General features: G+C 53.9%; 6 protein-coding genes across 6 annotated transcripts; 5 read left to right on the forward strand and 1 right to left on the reverse strand.

Annotated features, from left to right (window-relative positions):
* Positions 1 to 500: 500 nt before the first annotated feature.
* Positions 501 to 1747, forward strand: D7B24_007980 (uncharacterized protein; the record flags this gene model as incomplete). Its single annotated transcript, XM_028642079.1, has 2 exons — positions 501 to 612; positions 783 to 1747. 2 exons carry the CDS (start codon positions 501 to 503, stop codon positions 1745 to 1747), a joined length of 1077 nt encoding a protein of 358 aa, XP_028494044.1.
* Positions 1748 to 2255: 508 nt separating this feature from the next.
* Positions 2256 to 5252, reverse strand: SVF1 (putative cell survival pathways protein; the record flags this gene model as incomplete). Its single annotated transcript, XM_028642080.1, has 10 exons — positions 2256 to 2345; positions 2409 to 2471; positions 2544 to 2576; positions 2635 to 2681; positions 2991 to 3022; positions 3092 to 3163; positions 3932 to 4035; positions 4100 to 4901; positions 4954 to 5172; positions 5230 to 5252. 10 exons carry the CDS (start codon positions 5250 to 5252, stop codon positions 2256 to 2258), a joined length of 1485 nt encoding a protein of 494 aa, XP_028494045.1.
* A 509-nt stretch (positions 5253 to 5761) lies between these two features.
* On the forward strand, positions 5762 to 6327 carry MRPL11 (54S ribosomal protein L11, mitochondrial; the record flags this gene model as incomplete). The annotated part of the gene is made up of 2 exons (XM_028642081.1): positions 5762 to 5884; positions 5992 to 6327. The coding sequence occupies 2 exons, from the start codon at positions 5762 to 5764 to the stop codon at positions 6325 to 6327; spliced, it is 459 nt and encodes a 152-aa protein (XP_028494046.1).
* Positions 6328 to 8314: 1987 nt separating this feature from the next.
* Positions 8315 to 11126, forward strand: HRK1 (serine/threonine protein kinase; the record flags this gene model as incomplete). Its single annotated transcript, XM_028642082.1, has 4 exons — positions 8315 to 8369; positions 8519 to 8802; positions 9085 to 10390; positions 10444 to 11126. The coding sequence occupies 4 exons, from the start codon at positions 8315 to 8317 to the stop codon at positions 11124 to 11126; spliced, it is 2328 nt and encodes a 775-aa protein (XP_028494047.1).
* A 579-nt stretch (positions 11127 to 11705) lies between these two features.
* On the forward strand, positions 11706 to 12330 carry HSP10 (10 kDa heat shock protein; the record flags this gene model as incomplete). Its single annotated transcript, XM_028642083.1, has 4 exons — positions 11706 to 11708; positions 11866 to 12093; positions 12170 to 12228; positions 12306 to 12330. 4 exons carry the CDS (start codon positions 11706 to 11708, stop codon positions 12328 to 12330), a joined length of 315 nt encoding a protein of 104 aa, XP_028494048.1.
* A 1679-nt stretch (positions 12331 to 14009) lies between these two features.
* On the forward strand, positions 14010 to 15324 carry D7B24_007985 (uncharacterized protein; the record flags this gene model as incomplete). The annotated part of the gene is made up of 2 exons (XM_028642084.1): positions 14010 to 14202; positions 14264 to 15324. The coding sequence occupies 2 exons, from the start codon at positions 14010 to 14012 to the stop codon at positions 15322 to 15324; spliced, it is 1254 nt and encodes a 417-aa protein (XP_028494049.1).
* Positions 15325 to 18152: the final 2828 nt, after the last annotated feature.

Raw genomic sequence — 18152 nt, forward strand, 5'->3', positions numbered from 1 at the left:
GTGGGCAGTGTCCGACCCCATTTGCTTCGTCCCTTGTTGGCTCTCTAATGTCTTGCCAGGCGATATTTCGCCTCCATTCCGGCCTTTGCTACCATTTCACTTCGTTCGCAGATCTATTTTGGCACACCCTAATCAAGTCAACGCTTTCAACGCATTGCAATTTTTTTTTCCTTTAGTTTTGGATCCAGGTTTTATACAGCCGCCCGGTACTTCATCTCCCTCGGTGCATACATCTAGACCGCATCCCCTGGTCGACGCCCAGGCACCTGATCCTTCCCGAACCCTGACTCGACGGTTCCTTGTCGAATCGGGTGAGGAAAAAAAAGGATCTTCCTGCTCATACAGCACGGGAGGCAATATTTCAGCTCAAGATCCCTCGTCGTTGGCCAGCCGGTCCCGGTCTGCATTCCTTCTTCGCCGTCTAGACTCATCTCATCTACTTCACATTGTTACCCTCAGTCGGGTAGGCTCAACCACAGCCGAAGTGGTACAGAGAAACCATGGAAGCATCACATTACACAGGAGTCAGAGAGTTGGATCTCAGCAACTGGCATGCCAATGCTGTTGCTGAGAAGCTCAATCATGCCGTCCCTGCCATCAAATCCAGTGCAGGTGAGAGAGCTCCTGGTTAACTTTTGTTATGTTTCCTACATCCTGTTCCGTAGTTGCACGACGATTGTCGCCGTGGTGCAGGTTTCGATGTCTCATTCTTGGGACGAAATTCATGCTTTTTTTTATCTTCATGGCGAAGATGTCTTGACCTGATTCTAACTTCATCGCAGCCTTCCTCTCCTTTCTGCGCGCCAATCTGGCCCTTGACCCTATCACTATCTCACACACAAACACTCCAGTTCTGCGGCCCGCAGCGAATTACTCGCCTCCGCCGTCCCCTTCTTCCCAGGCCTCTGATCCACCCCTGACGCCCCTCGACGACATACCAAACCTCTCTCTTGAGATCCTCTCACACCCAGCAGACAAGGCTCAAGCACTGAACCTCATCTCCGAATCGATCGTCGAGCAGCGCCAACAGACTGCCCTGTCTCTCATCCTCCACCCCCTGAGTATCGCTGCTGTCGTCACAGCCGTCGCCGTTGTTCATCATCAAACTCGAAGCGTCTATCAAAACGTCGGCCTCGCCCACTCCATTGCAACCATCACGATCTTCCTTCTCGCGTGTCTCGCCATCATCCACTACCTTACTCTCCCATACGCAAATATTGCTTCTTCCATCTCGCCATCCTACCTGCACCCCACAGCTCCCTCGCCCCTCCGCGCTGGCACTACAACGGCAGCCAGTGCATGTGACGAGGACTTTCTCCTCGCCGCCCGCTCCGGTCCCAACATAATTGCCGCTGTCGTATTACGTCTTGAACCAAAGCAATCCCTCGCTCTCTCTGCTGGCGGATTTTCCGTCACCGGACCCCCTTCTGGTGGCAAGAAGCGCAGCAGGGGAAGCAGCGGCAACGCCGGACCGCTGCGTGGTGGCAAAGGTGTTATTCGCGCGTGGACAACGGGTCGAAAATGGCGCGGCTGTGGTGTCGGTGCTGATTTGCTGCATGAGGCAGTTCGCGTAACACGGGAGCGTTGCGGGCGCGATGCTGAGGTTGGCTTTGCGCTGGAGCATGTGCACAGCAAGATGGTCCTACCCGAGCTGTTCAACGTGGCAGCCCGGAAGCAGGAACGGCGAGCTGCAATGGCGCTGGAGAGAGTTATTGGGGCTTGGGAGGCAGCCAGGCGACGAAAGTGAGCCAGCCACTGACGGCGACGAGTTTCTGGGAAGAACTTGTGGTTCTGCAAATATGCAGCGTATAATGGGCTCGGAATTTTTGATAGAACCACCACTCCGATGTCGTATACAGGGAGAAGGTCTGTCGTGATGGGACTAGTGCCCTCTGGCCTCGTGCTCTTACTCTTGTCTACTCTTTCTTTTGGTGGAGCTGTTTCTTCACTTCTCATCGATACCCCTCGTTTATAGCGTACGTTAGCAAGCTGCTACGGCAGTTTTGGATATTTCTGATAATACTTTTTCCTCGGTTGGAAGGTGCTTCGCAGCCTAAACAGCAAATATACGAACAGGACAATTGTTCAAGCAAAAGGTGCGAAACAGGATACGCCGTGACATTCGGACTATTCCAGCCCTACAAGATGACCAGATCCCTGGTCCAGGCTGTGAAAGTGATGAAAAGCTTCCATGCCACGGCTCACTCTTGATTGGGGCCGAACTCATTTCGTGATCATGTATCAAGGACAGCCTTTTATCTTTTCTTCGTTAGGCTGAACTCTGTGTCCGTGCCCGGATCAAACCCATAGAGGGGCTGTCCGAAGCGTCGGACGGTAAACAGAACCTAATCCAAGGGGTTGAGTCAGGCAGTCATCTGGAAGATGTATCGAGGCTGGTATCAACCTACGTCCTGGACCGTGATAGTCTTGGCCTTTCTATACTCAACGTATTTGATACAATCATTGATGATCTAAGACAATGTTACTGACACAGCGGTCACTAAGGGTAGGGTCATCGCGATGCCTTTCAAAGAGGAACATACCAGTTTCAGCCTAGCTATTAAGACCTCACGAATCTGTACAAAATCAACTACTTCTCCGAAGAAAGATAGCCTCAATGCAGGTGGCACTCACGTCGTTGTATATAGTTCCAGAGATGAATTTGACTCCTCCTCGGCGAGCTAGACGTCTGGGCCGTGACGATTAGTGAGGAAATTAGATATTGGACGGGCATGAGGAGGCCCTTGCCGCTCTCCTCTGCGCCTTGCAAACGGGTCACCGTATGTCATGAAAAGAACAGAAGTCTATCGACATTGTGGGCAAGGCGTCTGTGAGAGTCTGAAAGGCAACGCCGTCCAGCAACGTGCCCACTACCCAGCGCGAGAGCGAAGTAGGAGACTTACCGAATGTCCGGCTTGGCTGGAATAGATAAACTGACTCAGCTCTCTGCAGTGACTAGTGTGATTCGTGTTTGGAACTTATTTACGTACTGATGCCGCGGATGGCGTCCTTCTTCATCTTCCTATAGCCACTATCAGAAACGGCACCCATACAGATGTGCGAGCGAGACTCCAGGTATAGAAAAACTTACCGCATGCGTTGAGGGCCGCCGAAGTAGGACTTACCCCTTCCTACCCCCACTGGTCCACCTTTCTGAGTAACACTAGGAGATGGCATGGCGTTGCCTGGAGCCACCAATGAGGGTGTGTTTTTACCGACGTGGGTTGTATTTGAGTGGTGTATGAGTGGTTGGGGAAGATCGCTTGAGGGCGACACTGGTGGTGAACGTCGCAAAGATGGTGTAAGGACTTGACGTTGGCGACGGAGGGAGCAGTCGAGACCGAGCTAGCCGTTTGTTCAAGGCAAAGGCGCGTAGTGTACGTGTGTGCAGGAAGTACTACCAACCTAATGTGATGGTAGAGACGGAGGCACCCGCGACGAAAGTGGATAGGTTAAGTAATTCCTAACGTTTCTGCCTATGCGTCTCATTGTGATTCTTTGCAGGGAACTTGTCGGGTTCCTGGGCACAAGGTCTGAGCTGCAACCTGCAGGCTCTAGGCATGGCGGGCAAATGATGCAGATACCACTGTTCTCGACAAAGTTCTTCCCGCCTTTCGTCAGGGCAGTGAACTTGTGTTTCAGTAGTCGCCATGTCGCACATTGTGCCATGTAGCGTGAATTGCGGCCTTCACGCAGCTTTGTTAAGCTGCCAAGCACGAAAACAAAACGAAAGCCAACGCTCGAAACATGGTAAACGGAAGTGTATTAGTTGAAATGTGGTACTGATAGGCTCGGCAAGGACCCTGCCAGCGCCAAGACCAATCGAATTTAAATGTTCTGAAGCGACTGAACGGTCCGTCTCTATTAACGCCTTAACCAATGGCATGCATACTAATCCAACTCAATCGAGCACGTAAAAATTATGACTTACGCCTCAGAGATGAACGTGGCCTCGCTGAACAGCTGGCCCTCCTCTGAGATCTCCTCGTCGCCAATCTTCAGCTTGAGTGTAAGCTTCTTCTCCTGGGGAGAATACTGTCGTACTTGTTAGCTAGACGCTTGGATTCGACATGCAAGTACGACTCGCGATGCTGCTTACCTGGTAAATATATGGCTTGGTTCCCGCAGCACCTGCGACGATCCTCTTGACAAATGCAGGCACCTCGGCCATGACGTCAACCCTGTCGAGACGCTTACCCAGATCACCCTCGATAACAGCCTCCACAGCCTTGCCGTCCTTCGTCTTACCAGACCAGGTGAACTTGATCGCCTCAGGCTCGGGCCACTCGCTCTCCGAGTCCGTCTTAGTCCTGGTGTGCGCGACGGTGCTGTCGACACCGCCAATAATGATCTCACCGTCCTTGGCAATACCGCCAATAGTGACCGTGGTGGTGCCATACGAAGGCGGGGTGACGAACTGCATGAGGACAGCCGAGTAGGTGGGGGTCTGGAAGTCGGCAAAAGTCCAACGCGCTGCGGCATGGTGCGGCTTCATGCCCTGAAGTGCGAACGAGTAGAAGGCCTTGCCAGTGAAGTCGATGGGGCCATCGGGGGTGGTGATGGTGCCCTCAGCGGCGCACCTCGGCCAGAAGGCGTGGCGCATGGAGCCCCAAGGATTTCCGAGGTCAGTGCCGTACAAGGTGTTGCCAGTCTTGCCGGCAACGAAACCAGGCGCCTTGCGAGTGATCTTAAGGTTGACGATGGATCGCTTATCGTTCAAGCTCTTGATCGTATAGTTTGTGCCATCCTCCGAGAGATCGAGTGCGCAGTCGTCGGCGTAGAAGCTGGCCTTGTCCTCGCTGAAACCGTGGTTGCTCAGCTGCGTAGAGCACCAAAGGTGGGGCTTGGAGCCATCGAGGTAGAAGATCTTCGAGTTGAACTGGACAGTGGTGTGGATGCCACTGGGAAAGTCAGCACAAGGTTCATTCTGAGATGATTCAGTCATGGACGCACGCGACATTGCTGTAGATGACTTGGGCGAGAGCGAGGTGCTTTCCATCGTCCGACATCAAGTAGAAGCTCTGAGTCTCGACGGACGTAGAGTCCATAGCCTTCCACTTCAGGTCGTCCCGGGTGAGCTCGGTATGGCTGGTCTCCTTTGCCTCCTCAGCGACGGTCCTGATGGCTGTAGGGCCATAGATAGGCTCCTGAGTGCCCGCGACATCGGCGAGCCTGGTCATGTGGTCAGCCTAGGGTGAATCTCGAAGCAAAGGGCTGCTAGAAGTGTACTTTTGCTTGGCCCAGTTAAACATAATGACGGGTGGGTGTAAAAGGTGGCCTGGGGGGATAGATGGAGATGCGGAGCAAGAAGAAATTATTATCCTGTGAACAAGCTTTGAAGTACTGGGTTGCAGTGGATAGCCGTGTTACTCTAGAAATAGAGGCTGAAGGGAAGATTTGTTGGACGGAACACCGGGTGACCGCTCCTTGACGTTTGTGGAGGGGTCGTTCAGTGATGGGGAGATATGGGCGATAATGCACAAGGTGTGGCGCACGAAACCAGAAGTCCCGTCATAGTGGAGCCCATCGTCGATTCGGCAGCAGTCACTGGCCGAATTCGTACGCAACAATGCCTAGCACCCGAGCTTGACCCGGACCCACCAAGGTGCTGTGCTTCAGGGGAATGTGTGGCTAGTGCCACCTGGGGGGGTGCGCGTGGTCGCGAGGTGCCAAAATTTCCAAGCACATCAATCACCTATTACCGACCTCTCAATCGTCACCCACGTCATCAACAACCAGCGATTGGAATCCCGCTACCACGATGTCAAAAGTTGCGAGAGATCAGCTCGTGAAGCTGATTGTTGGTGCCGGCCAGGCCAGCCCCAGCCCCCCCGTTGGTCCGGCGCTGGGTAGCAAGGGTGTTAAATCGATGGATTTCTGTAAGGTGAGCTACTACTGAACGCTCGTTGAGCTTGGATTGAACGCTCGTTGAGCTTGGATCGAACACCGTCAACAACAGCTCCAGCCTCGCTGACTGCGTTTATCTCGTAGGAGTTCAATGCGCGTACACAACACATCAACACCGGAACACCGCTGCCCTGCAGGGTTATTGTTCGCGGAGACCGATCGTTCCACTTTGACATTCGCACACCACAGACCTCGTGGCTGCTTCTGAACGCTGCCGAAGTCGAGGTCGGGCAGAAGGGTCGGAGGAAAGGCGCCAGCACCCCCGGCCACCAGACGGTCGGCACCGTCAGCCTGAAGCACATTTACGAGATCGCAAAGATCAAGCAAACCGAACCGCGTCTATCGGGTCTCAGCACGAGGGGTCTTTGCCGAGCCATCATCTATCAGGCAAGGTCGATTGGCGTCAATGTTGTACCATGAGGGGGATGGATTTCTTGCAACTACAGCAACATGAGCCGGCGCAAAGCAGAGAAGGAGGAGAGCCATTAGGAAGATGCTCGTCTGTATACCATCGGGCTGGCACGAGATGATGTGCCGCTGTATAACATTGAAAGGCGCAGCGTGTTTGTTGCAGGGTTTTGGGGGCGACATAGATGAACAATTTGGAACTTGAAATCAACGATCTCCAGCAGAAGGGATTACGTCGCAATTGTCGTAACTGATGCTACCTGGAACGCACCACCAAAGTCCAGACCTTCGCTCGCAACCGGGACCGAAGGCGCGGTTCGGGACATGTTCGGTACATGTTCACCTGGCCGCGTATCAACCTTGCAGAGCCACGACGCCTGCAAATGGTGTTCCATGACAACTTATTCTCACTCCTTACATGATAGACACCGGTTGTATGATCATGTAATGCCAAGCCAATTTGTTGGCAAGCTAGGTGATTTGTGCAACACATCGTATGTCTGTCAGTTATCCTGAAACCTGGCCAGAGTTCCTTGCCGTATCTAGGACAAGGCATTGTGATTCGGAGTTGGCAATGACCAACTCGCCGCATGCGGATGTTGGCCATCATCAAGCAAACGAGGGAGACCAATGGATTGGGATGTAGTGGAATGGCGGGGGCCGAGCGGCGTCATGCAGAAGAACATTCCAAGGTGGACCCTGGCTGACACCAGCAGCACCTCAGTTGGACACATGGAAATGCCGTTCGCGCCAACGTTGGCGTTTTCGTCAGGCACCGAAAGTGGCTGCTGAGCTGCACACAGCAGTAGGAGGGAGACTCTGCCCCAAGCGTTCACGTCAAGGGTCGTAATCGTGAGGAGACCTATGAATGTTAAGTGCCGCGGCCCAACACCACTAGGTTCTTAGGTTTTTTCATTGGTGCAATAGAAGTGGCAGGCAACGATGCCTCTGGCTCACATGTAAGTCAGCTTGCCTCGCTTGCAGACGGTGTTAGGACATGACTAGCTTGCCTCATCCAGTCCAGGTCGGTGCACTGCAACAGCTGAAGAGGAAGGAAAGAAAAATTGTTTCCTTGTCGAGATTTTCTTTCGTCTCGCAAGGTCATTCGCCTCTTCTTTTTTTCTTAGAAAAAAATTGCCCCTCAGGAGGCGTTTGCCTCCAGCAGGCTCTGTACGTACAACAAGAGTCATCGGCGTTCTGGATATGCAATCGGATGGACCTTTGGAAGTGGTCGAGACTCGAAAAACTGGAGATTGCCAGGCTATTTGGGCGTCCCGCTGACGCGTTTGCTAATACCCTCCTCTGCTTGGCTGGACAGATGTAAGGGCGGATGGTCACCGCTGTCGTCAGCCGCCGCTTCGTAATTTTCTGGTGGCAGTCAGTCCGTAAGGTGCATCGACGTGAATGAGGACCGGGCGTGTAGGATGCCAATTTTGTTGCTGATGGAGACGAGGCGTGATGTGATTGCGTCGGTTGCGATGGGTGTCTGACAGAGGATCCAGGTCCTGGATCTGCCTTGGGCGGCATGGGCTGCCGGGCGCTCGGAAGCGGCGCCGGGGGCGGTAACAGCTGGGGGGTGACAGAGGATCCTGTAAATCTGCCAAGTGCTGAGCCCTGTCTGGCGTCCCTGGGGGGGGGGGGAAGAGATCAAGCCCCGTGGTGCATGTGGAAGGTTGTTGCTGGGCTCGCTGCATCAACCCGACGACCAGGGCCGATCCAGGCAAAGGTAAGGCAAGGCAAGGCAAGGCAAGGGCGCCCCACCATCCGCAATTGGTGTCGCGGCACTGCACCTTCGAGGCTAGTGCTAATCTGGTAGGTTAGTGGATATCCCATCTTTTTATCAGCCAGAGGCCCGGTCCTCATGCCGACCTAGACCTCTCTGATTTCGTCTCTTTCCCCGCCACCCTCGCTCGAAACTCATTCATGTGCTTATGCTGTCGTCCGTGATATCGACTTAGCTCTGAGCAGCTTTATACCGACAGAATCACAATTCGCCAGCATGGCTGCCTCCGAAGCCGATGTGAGGTCTCAGGGACCCGAGTCACAGTCACAAGGTACGCTTCCGCAACTTCCGGATCGCTGCACGCCTGGAGCAAACCCCGCCCTCGGGCCGCACCTATTTCGACTCAGGAAGCCATGACATGTGCCCCCCTCACACTCATGATCGTACTGACCTCTTTTGTGCCTCGCGCACGACATGCAGATCCCAACAACATCATTGTCACACAGCCAGACGAGAAGAAGGACATCGACAGCACCCCCGACAAGGCGAACCCAGGTGTACACTTCGCCCCCACCGTTGAGGAGATCGCTCCCGCGGCCCCGACGTCGACGATCTCGAACCCCGCCCACGAAAACACTGATGCCATTTCAGAGGTCATGTCGGATCAGCTCAAGGAGCTGACCACATCGCTGCAAGCCACGAATCTTCAGGGCCGGCGCCTCAGCCGCTTCGCCTTTGACCCCTACTCGTTGCCCGCCTCGAGGGTACGTAGCTCGCCTTTCTTTCCCACCTAGTTGAGCATTCTAGGCTGTTTCAGACAAGCCGTGCCGCTCCATCGCAGTATCCATGATGCGACTTGACAGGAACACCATATCACCTGCGCTTCATCTGCGCTCACTTCTCGGCCATGTGAACATGAATACTTCGTGGTTGCAGAGCTGCCTGTGATTGTTCTCGGCCCATGAAACTTCCAGTACACGTCATCTACGAGGTGTCTACGTTGGCTTAGTTTTTCACACCTCATTGCTAACCCCAACACCTTGCAGGTCCCGTCTCATGAAGACGAGTCCGCTGGCTCGACGCGCTTGCCAACCCCGAGCCGAGGATCGCCCCATTTGGGTCCGGCAGTGCAGCAAATGCAGTCTCCGCCTTTGACGCCTTCGGGTACCGATGCTATCGCCAAGGGTAAAAGCACCACTGGCAATGACACGGCTGCTATAACGCCGCAGGCATCTACCTCACACGACGGCACATCCCCTCATTCCGCTCGAAGGGGAACAGCTCCCCGTTCAACTTCCAGCGACCAGGTTCCACAAGGCGGAGACCATGGCGATGATACACATCAAAGGTCGCATCGTCGCGGTCTGTTCGATATCGGACCTGGAGGCTCGACGCCCGTCTCGCGCGAATCTAGTCCTTCTCGCGCTTCACAGTTCTACTCGAAACCCTTGACGCCTCAAGGAGACGCGAATGATCCATATGCCGCCAACAAGCGTCAGCCGCTGAACAAATTTACCGATCGAAACAACGTCGAGTCGAGGTTCCAGTTCAGTAAAAGGAAGCCAGGGCAACACTCTCCCTCGAGCTCAACCACTAGTCTCGTAAACAACGACAAACGTCACTCGACACTCTTTGGTGGCCGCCGGCACCATCGAGAAGAGATACAGGACAGTGATTCGGCCAGCATGCATGCCAAGCAGGGTTCTTTCGCAGATCTGAAGAGATTTTTCAAAAAGGGCAACCACCACAAGGCAAAGAGAGACCCTTCGCAAACAAGCCAGAGCTCAGGTACTCGGACGCCCCCAGCCTCGCGGTCCGGACCACAACGACAGCCGTTTGGCGATGACCATGGCTTGATATCAAAGTATGGCAAGCTGGGCAAGGTTCTCGGTTCCGGAGCTGGCGGCAAAGTCAGGCTTATGAAGCGCCACGACGATGGAGTTGTGTTCGCGGTGAAGGAGTTCCGGGAACGTTATGGGTACGAAACCCAGAAAGAATATGTTAAGCGATTGACGGCAGAATTCTGTGTCGGGTCGACCCTCCACCACGGCAACATCATTGAGACGCTCGATATCTTGCAAGAGAAGGAGCGCTGGTACCAAGTGATGGAGTATGCCCCTTACGACCTCTTCGCCATTGTCATGACGGGCAAGATGAGCCGCGCCGAAATCACCTGCTGCTTCTTGCAAATTCTGAATGGCGTCACGTACCTCCACAGCTCGGGTCTGGCGCATCGCGACCTCAAATTAGATAACGTTGTCGTTAGCGACAAGGGCATCATGAAGATTATCGATTTTGGTAGCTCTCACGTCTTCAAATATCCATTCGAGAGCAGTATCATCAAAGCTACTGGTAGGACAGCCCTTTATCGCACTTTGGAGCTATGAAACGCTGACGTTTGGCAGGCATCGTTGGATCCGACCCTTACCTGGCACCCGAGGTACTAACTGGAGGCAAGTACGACGCAGAGGCTGTGGACATTTGGTCGCTCGCGATTATCTTCTGCTGCATGTCTCTGCGTCGGTTCCCGTGGAAGGTCCCGAAAATGACGGACAATTCATTTAAGCTCTTTGCTGCTGAGCCCACGCCTGGACACGACCCTAAGAAGCTAGTCCTGCCATCGCGGTCCATGAACGACCTCTCAAACACCCCTGCACGAGACTTCTTCGGCGGCGAGGAAGAGGAGCACGAAAGGAAACACCACCATCATCACCACCATGGTCACTCTCGCCACACATCGCGTACTGAGGGAGATGTCGCTGCGGAAGCCAACAACAATGGTGACGCACCACCATCAGAGAAGCGAGCTGCATCACCTGAACCTGCCAAGTCGGAGACCGCGCCAAAGCCGGCCACGATCCGAGGCCCGTGGCGCGTGCTGCGTGTCCTTCCCAGGGAGAGCCGGCACGTCATCAGCCGCATGCTCCAGGTTGACCCGAGGGAGCGAGCCAAGATGGAGGAGATATTGAAAGATCCTTGGATTGGTAATAGTGATATTTGCCAGCAATTTGGACCTGGCGGCGAAGTCAAGCTGGCTGAAGGCCATACACACATTCTAGAGTTCCCTCAGCCGCAACCCGGGAATTAGGGTGGTTCCGACACCCAGGACGAAGGGTATGGGAAGAGAAGTTAATGGGAATATTGGTGGGGGCGTTCGGTTGTATTCGGCTCATACCAGGTTTCGGCATTGGATTACATTGTCAGTCAAGCGCAGAAGATACGGGGTATAGAATCAGGAGCAATTTGGTAGAGCGAACGACAGGTTATTTGTGTTTGAGAAGACCTTGGACTGCATGTTGTGATAGATAGGTAGATTTTACGGCTTGAAATGACACGCCGTGAATCTTGATGAGGCTCTGACCGACTGTTGTTTGTTATGGCCAGCTCCACACGACCGAGAAAGGGGCATAGGCACGGTGCGCGAGTTGCGGTAGTGATTTATAGCCACACTGTGCTACGATGTCGGACCTCGGAAAAAGCGAGGGGCCGCTTGGACCCAAAAAATTGTTGCTGGGCAAATGGGGGATTCTGGAAGCTCTTGGAACAGAATAGCTTCAGACCAAAGAACTGTCCCTGACACAACAACACCTTAAACCACACCATCAACATCCTCTATTGCCGCATCCCACGCCCTCGCTCCCCGTAGAACAGCTCAGATCCCGTCACAATGGTACGTCATCTTCCATCTTGCGTTTGGTGCACTTCAATGGCTTTCGACAGTCTTTCGACAACTGCGCTCCGCTCTTCGAGCCACTACTTTACAGATCACAATGCGCCATAATACCAACGCCAACCGGATCGCAAGCTAATGTGATCACCTACTCCAGGCCACCTCTATCCGCTCCATCCGCTCTCTCGCTCCTCTCCTCGACCGCGTCCTGATTCAGCGCGTCAAGGCCGAGACCAAGACCGCCAGCGGTATCTTTCTGCCCGAGTCCAGCGTCAAGGAGCTGAACGAGGGCAAGGTTCTCGCCGTCGGCCCCGGTGCCCTCGACAAGAATGGCCAGCGTCTGCCCATGGGCGTCAACTCTGGTGATCGTGTCCTGATCCCTCAGGTATGTATCGCCATCTGCGAAGGGACCAACACTAGGCCCCTTGGGTTCGGAGCTGTTGTGACTTACTCGTTTGCAGTTCGGCGGTTCCCCCGTCAAGGTCGGTGATGAGGAGTTCCACCTGTTCCGGGACAGCGAGTGAGTTGATCTGGCCCCTTCCGTTCTCGGGTGCACAATGTTCTATGATCAGCTTTAGTGGACTGACACAGCTCTAGGATCCTGGCGAAAATCAACGAGTAAACGATACCCCTTCAATACGAAAAGCCCTAGCAAAGACAAATGTAAAACACGGTGTACCAAAAGATGGAAACGATTTTCGGGGGCGGACATTTCGGCTTTGGCATAGAATTCCCGGTGTATTGTAATGTACGGCGCGTGGCGTGCAGCCGCGAAGTAGTCTTCCCGGGTGGACTGGGCGTCAGCCCGACCTCGCCAATCGAAGTTAACTCTGCTCACTTCTTTATTCACACCTACCATCACCATGAAGCTGATGTGTTTTGTACCGAGGAGTGGGATGTCCGTAGGTGATCGTTTCACAGCCGAGCACCCTCTTGAGAGCCAAAGGGGTGCTCGCAGACGGACCACCCCTGGCGGCCCTGCCCAGATTAGAGCTCAGGAAAAAGAAAAGGCATCGACGACTGCCAGCGCAGAGACGACAACCATTCAGCCTCTCTTGCCACTTGCTTCAAGTACAGCCGACTAAATCAGGGGGGCGCGGCTGCTTGCAGGACACCCGATAGCCACATGCTCGGGGTCACCCAATCAGGTTTTCTTGACAGACGTCGTGCCTCCTGGATGATCGTCGGCTGGTAATTGACCCTCCGTGCTTTTCCTTTCGCCAAGCAAGCGGCCATGCTTGTTACTCCCAGCCCTGTCTCGGGGGCGTCGGTGCGTCCGGCGCCAAGGTCGGCTGCCGTGACTACAGGCGATACGTCGCGAGAAAGATGCTGCCCCTTTCTTTGGTGAGTTGAAAGCACCCGTCGGCTTCGTGCCTTAGCTCGACCGGACTAAGGTATCGTGCCGTCTGACATTTACAAGCCTTGCGGGGTAAGACTGAGGCGACGGGCTAGAGACGACGACGATCGTTCAGCAGGTCATCCATCATCATGATAAGGTTTGTGGTAAGCATCAACTTGCTGCCATCTGACCCGCTGATAGTACCCAGCCTCAGGTTGACCGCCAGCTAGAGGCCGTTCATCGCCCACGGAACGAGGCCGCCATCCCTCCACCTCAGTGTTGGATGAGCGCCCTCGAATGACAAAGCAAGTCGACAAGACGAAATCGTTCGTTTCATCCTGTCTTGCTTGATCGCACGCTAGAGTACGCCATCGGCTTCGAAGGACTACGAGAAAGGGCTGGATTTTCGGCCTGCAAAGCTTGCAGACGACGCCACGACCCTTCTGCCCTTCGGCTAGAGAGCGCGCGCACGAAAATGCGTGTTGCTTATGCTGCAGCCGCGGTGGCGTGAATCAATCAGGAGATGCTCATTTCAGGGGCTGCTTGATGCTATGTGCAACACATCGTGGTGATGGGGTTGTGCTCTATCTTGTCCAAATGCCCTGTCGGCAGATCATTCTCATGTTTGAACCCGAGTGCGCGCTGAATATAAAAGTTGGTCCATGATCACTAAAAATGACTTTGGTCTGTCTTCTCCTCATCCTCTTTCGACCTCTAGGTCTTTGGTAACTGTCATTACACTCATTCATCTTCGCCGCTATTGTTTCCAAGCCTCGGGCTTTGGAGTTCTTTCATTCATTCACTCCTATTATCTTGCCCAGCAAGACACTGTTGAACAGTGTACATCAACTTTTGCCGTCCTCTTCCCTTGCTCAGAAAACTCTGCGTATCATCGTACCTTGCACGTGGCAGGCTCACAGCACGCTGTTCCACACCAATCGGATTTATACAAAGACATTACCATGAACTTTAAGGCCGCCGTGGTGCTCGTCCTTGGGGTCTCGGCAGCTCCCTTGGCGACTGCGCATACTCTTCTCTCGAAGATCTACATTGACGAGGTCTCTCAGGGTGATGGGACTTGTCTTCGGATGCCCGAGGACGGTAGCAAGACCACTTCTCCAGTCGACGGCCTCGAGAGTGATGACATGGCTTGCGGTACGATACATTTCCTGCCACATCATCTCCAACCATGTCTACGCGGTGCTAATTATGCTAGGCGCAAACGGTGATACACCGGCAGCATTCGTCTGTCCCGCTCCTGCTGGCGCGACACTGACCTTTGAATTCCGCACCTGGCCCGACGCAAGTAACCCTGGAGCCATCGATCCGTCCCATGTTGGGCCCTGCTCCATCTACGTCAAGAAGGTGGATGACCCCCTGAACGACCCGGCTTCAGGAGCCGGCTGGGTAAAGCTATGGCACGAGGGCTACAATGAGGATACTGGCAAGTGGTGCGTCGACAATCTCATCGCCAACAACGGCCTTCTTTCCTTCGAGCTCCCCTCTGGCCTCGCCAAGGGCAACTATCTCGTTCGCTCTGAGATTCTTGCCCTGCACCAAGCGTACAGCAAGGGGGATCCTCAATACTATGTCAGCTGCGCCCAAGTCCATGTAAAGGAAGGACCTCAAACCTTCGACGTGCCGGACAAGTACAAAGTCAGCATCCCTGGCCATGTCGATGGATCGGAAAAGGGCAACACATTCGACGTCTGGGAGCCAAAGTGGCCGTACCTTATCCCTGGGCCGGAGCCGTACTCTCCCCAAGCCGACTCCTCCTCTTCATCCACTGTCTCCACATTCAAGGAATCGGCGTTTGAAGGCGCCATCCCTGGCGATTGTAAGCTCAAGAATGCCAACTGGTGTGGAAAGGCGCTGAAGCCCTACGACACGGATCTCGGATGCTGGGCGGCCGTCGAGGCATGCTTCGCACAGGGCGACAAGTGCTTCAACCCAACACCGCCTACAGGTGTCAAGAACTGCGACTTGTGGAACGAGAAGCTGTGTAAAGTCATTCAGTCGAGGTGCGAGGACGGAGACTTTGAAGGTCCGCCGGAGGTAGAGCTCGAGGAGGTGACGAACCCGGCACCTGGCTACATTCCCAAGGCCGTAAATTCTGGTGCTGCGGACGGATCTTATGAGCCAATTGGTACTGATTTGGATGGCAAGATCTCAAAGGGCGCCGCCAAGGACGAAAGGGTGGTTGACTATACCACGAGCGCCGCTGGAACCGCGTCCACTCCGAAGCCCAAAGTATGCCGAAAGCGAGCCCGTCGCTGAACTTGACCCTTCTGAGGAAGAAGATGCAGTTGACGATAGCAGCGATGCCCCTGAAAACAGCAGTTCCTCTGCCGAAAAGGGCATCGACGATGGTGAACCTGCGGCAAATGGTGACGGCTATGACAATGATACACGTGAAAAGATTTCGACAGTTGGACGTGTGGCGATAAGCTGTTTCACATACTTCGGCAGCGGATTCAGGGATAGCTGTTCTCGCAAAGGCCGGTGCGGTGGCCGTCAGCGCAGGTGAAGATGCGGATGTGAGCCGGGCTTTGGACGTTGCAACGAAGATGACGGAGTAAGGACAAAGTGGGCTTCATGGTTGGTTTCTGTTCGCGACAAGTAAATGGTTGTCGTTCAAGGCTTTGATCATGTCTATTTCAGGAGACGTAGTATGATATCCGCTGAAGGAATTTGGGCCAGTATTCTTGAGTAGCAGGTCTAGTAACATGGCCACGGTTCGAGATTGAGCCTCTTCCCAAAAGCTTCTGGGTCATCTAGAAACAATCAGCCGCGTGAAAACCTTGGAAAAGGGTCACCAAACTCCAAGCTCCAGGATCAGGAACCTCCTGATATCCGCCACCGCCAATGTGACTGTTCGTTCAAGACTGGCCTGTATTCCCTTGGTTTCCAGTGCTGCCTCGAGCGCGACATCAGCAGCCTGCTTGACGTTGCCCTTCGGATCAAGCACCTCTACAACTGGGTGCAAAGCGTCGATTAGGGTGCGATCGCCAGGACGAGTCGGTGTGTATCTTCACAATATGTGACTACCCTTCTTCAGCGCGGATGCCCGAACCTGGGGGCTAGCCTTGTCTGGTGACAGGCTATGTAGTGCAGTGACCAGAGCGTGGAGAACAATGCTGTACAAGGCCCCTGATGTGCCGTTCATGGTGCTCTCGATGGTTAGGATGATGGAGGAAATGTCAACAACGGCGTCCCCGAAAGACCGCCTGCTTGAACATGTCGGAGAACGGCTAGGGTCTTGAGTCGGTCTCGCCCGCGACCCTGACAATACAACGTGGTGGGCTTACCTCCAGCACCCCTCCCTTAAGCTGCTGCACATCCCTGTACGAGGCGAGTGCACGGGAGGCCTGTGTAATGTCGCTACTACACTAAAAGGGGTGATATGCTATGCCGACACCAATACTTCGCGATGAGCCGGCTCCTGGTACAGTTGTTGGCTCAAGCTCTCAAGATATAAAGAAAGCAATGTGACCAGCTCTGTACCGTACCGAAGTTACATCACTAGACGACAAGTTCAAATACTGTTTCATTGATTCGTTAGTAATAGTTGACCAAACAACACGCATCATCGCAATCCGACTAAACATGGGCGCCCAGGACATCCTAGGAGAGCACTTCAATCATGCTATTGATGTTGTCACGGAGAAGCCTCCCTTGCGGAACAGAGTTCGATGCTACTGCTAAGATAGATTCTCAGAGTTCATTGGGGCCTTCATTCTTGTCTTGTTCAGTGGCGGCGTTGTTGCCCAGGTCCTGCTAAGCCGTGGCACAAGGGTGACTTTCAAAGCATCAACTGGGGATGGGGGTCAGTTCTCGGAATGTCCTTCACAAAATCCAGATCACCATCTTCTAATCCTTTTGACAGTATTGGCGTCACGATGGGAGTTTATGGCGGAAGCAAGTCAGTGGGCCACATCAACCCTGCCGTCACTTTGGCCAACTGTGTCTTCCGCGGCCATCCGTGGCGTTAAAACCCAATCTATGCTCTCGCTCAACTGCTGGGTGCCATGGCTGCCGCGGCAGTAAACTATGGAAACTACAAAGCAGCGATCAATATCTTCGAGGGAGGAGCCAATTTCCGACCCGTCACGGGCCTAAAGGCCATAGTGGGTGTGTTCAGCACGTATCCTGCTGCTTTCACGAGCACGACGGGCATGTTCTTCTTGGAATGTATCGCAAGCAACTTCTTGCAATTCGCTCTATATAACATGCTGGACACGGAGAATATTGTGTGGAACTCTTGCTACCCATAGGCGTCTTTTTCCTGGTTTCTGGAATCGGGGCTTACTTCGGCTGGGAGACAGGCTACGCCATCAACCCAGCTCGAGACTTTGGGCCTCGACTCGTCGGTTTCATGCTCGGCTATGTTTCAGAAGCTGGACAGCAAGGCATCATTACTTCTGGGTGACCAAACTCGAGTCTGTGTTCTTGGGTCCCATAGGACAGCACTGACGTCTCGAAATACTGGTTGTTATTGTCGCGCCGGCCTGTGGGTGTCTCTTCGGCGGTTTCCTTGACGATATTTTTATGTCTACTGGGAAGATCCCAATCAACAAGCCCATGTTCGGTCTGATGCAATTCTTCCGAAAGCAACGTAGTATAGACAGGCGGTCCGGCGTTGTTGATGCTTGACCTGCCTCCCACCGTCGACCCTCGTGCAACGGCGGAAGCCGTTGAAGATCGGAAGCAGCTTGTACCCCATGTGAGCACTGGCACTCTTTCCCAACGGCATACTGTATCTGCATCGTTCATTTGGCCTCATGAGGAAGCACGTGAAATTGGAGAACGTGCAGCCTGCGGTCAGAGCTGGGTGACGACTTGCAAGTTTGGATGGCCGTCAACACGTGCAAGGCATGATAACAGCCACGCATCTCAATACAATTTCAGATCACGCATATTACTTTTCATTATGATAAAGAACCTGGAATGATTATGCATGCCTTTTTACAGGGATGGAGGGGAGGTCACACTCGGATCAACACCACAGCGAGGTAGACGAAGGTGGCTCCATAACGCAGCAAAACAAAACAAAACAAAACATACAACACCAGGTATTCGCTGGTGGTCACCCACCCAACTACTGA

Source organism: Verticillium nonalfalfae, assembly GCF_003724135.2.
Source record: "Verticillium nonalfalfae strain VnAa140/NRRL 66861 chromosome Unknown scaffold_68, whole genome shotgun sequence".
NCBI lineage: Eukaryota > Fungi > Ascomycota > Sordariomycetes > Glomerellales > Plectosphaerellaceae > Verticillium > Verticillium nonalfalfae.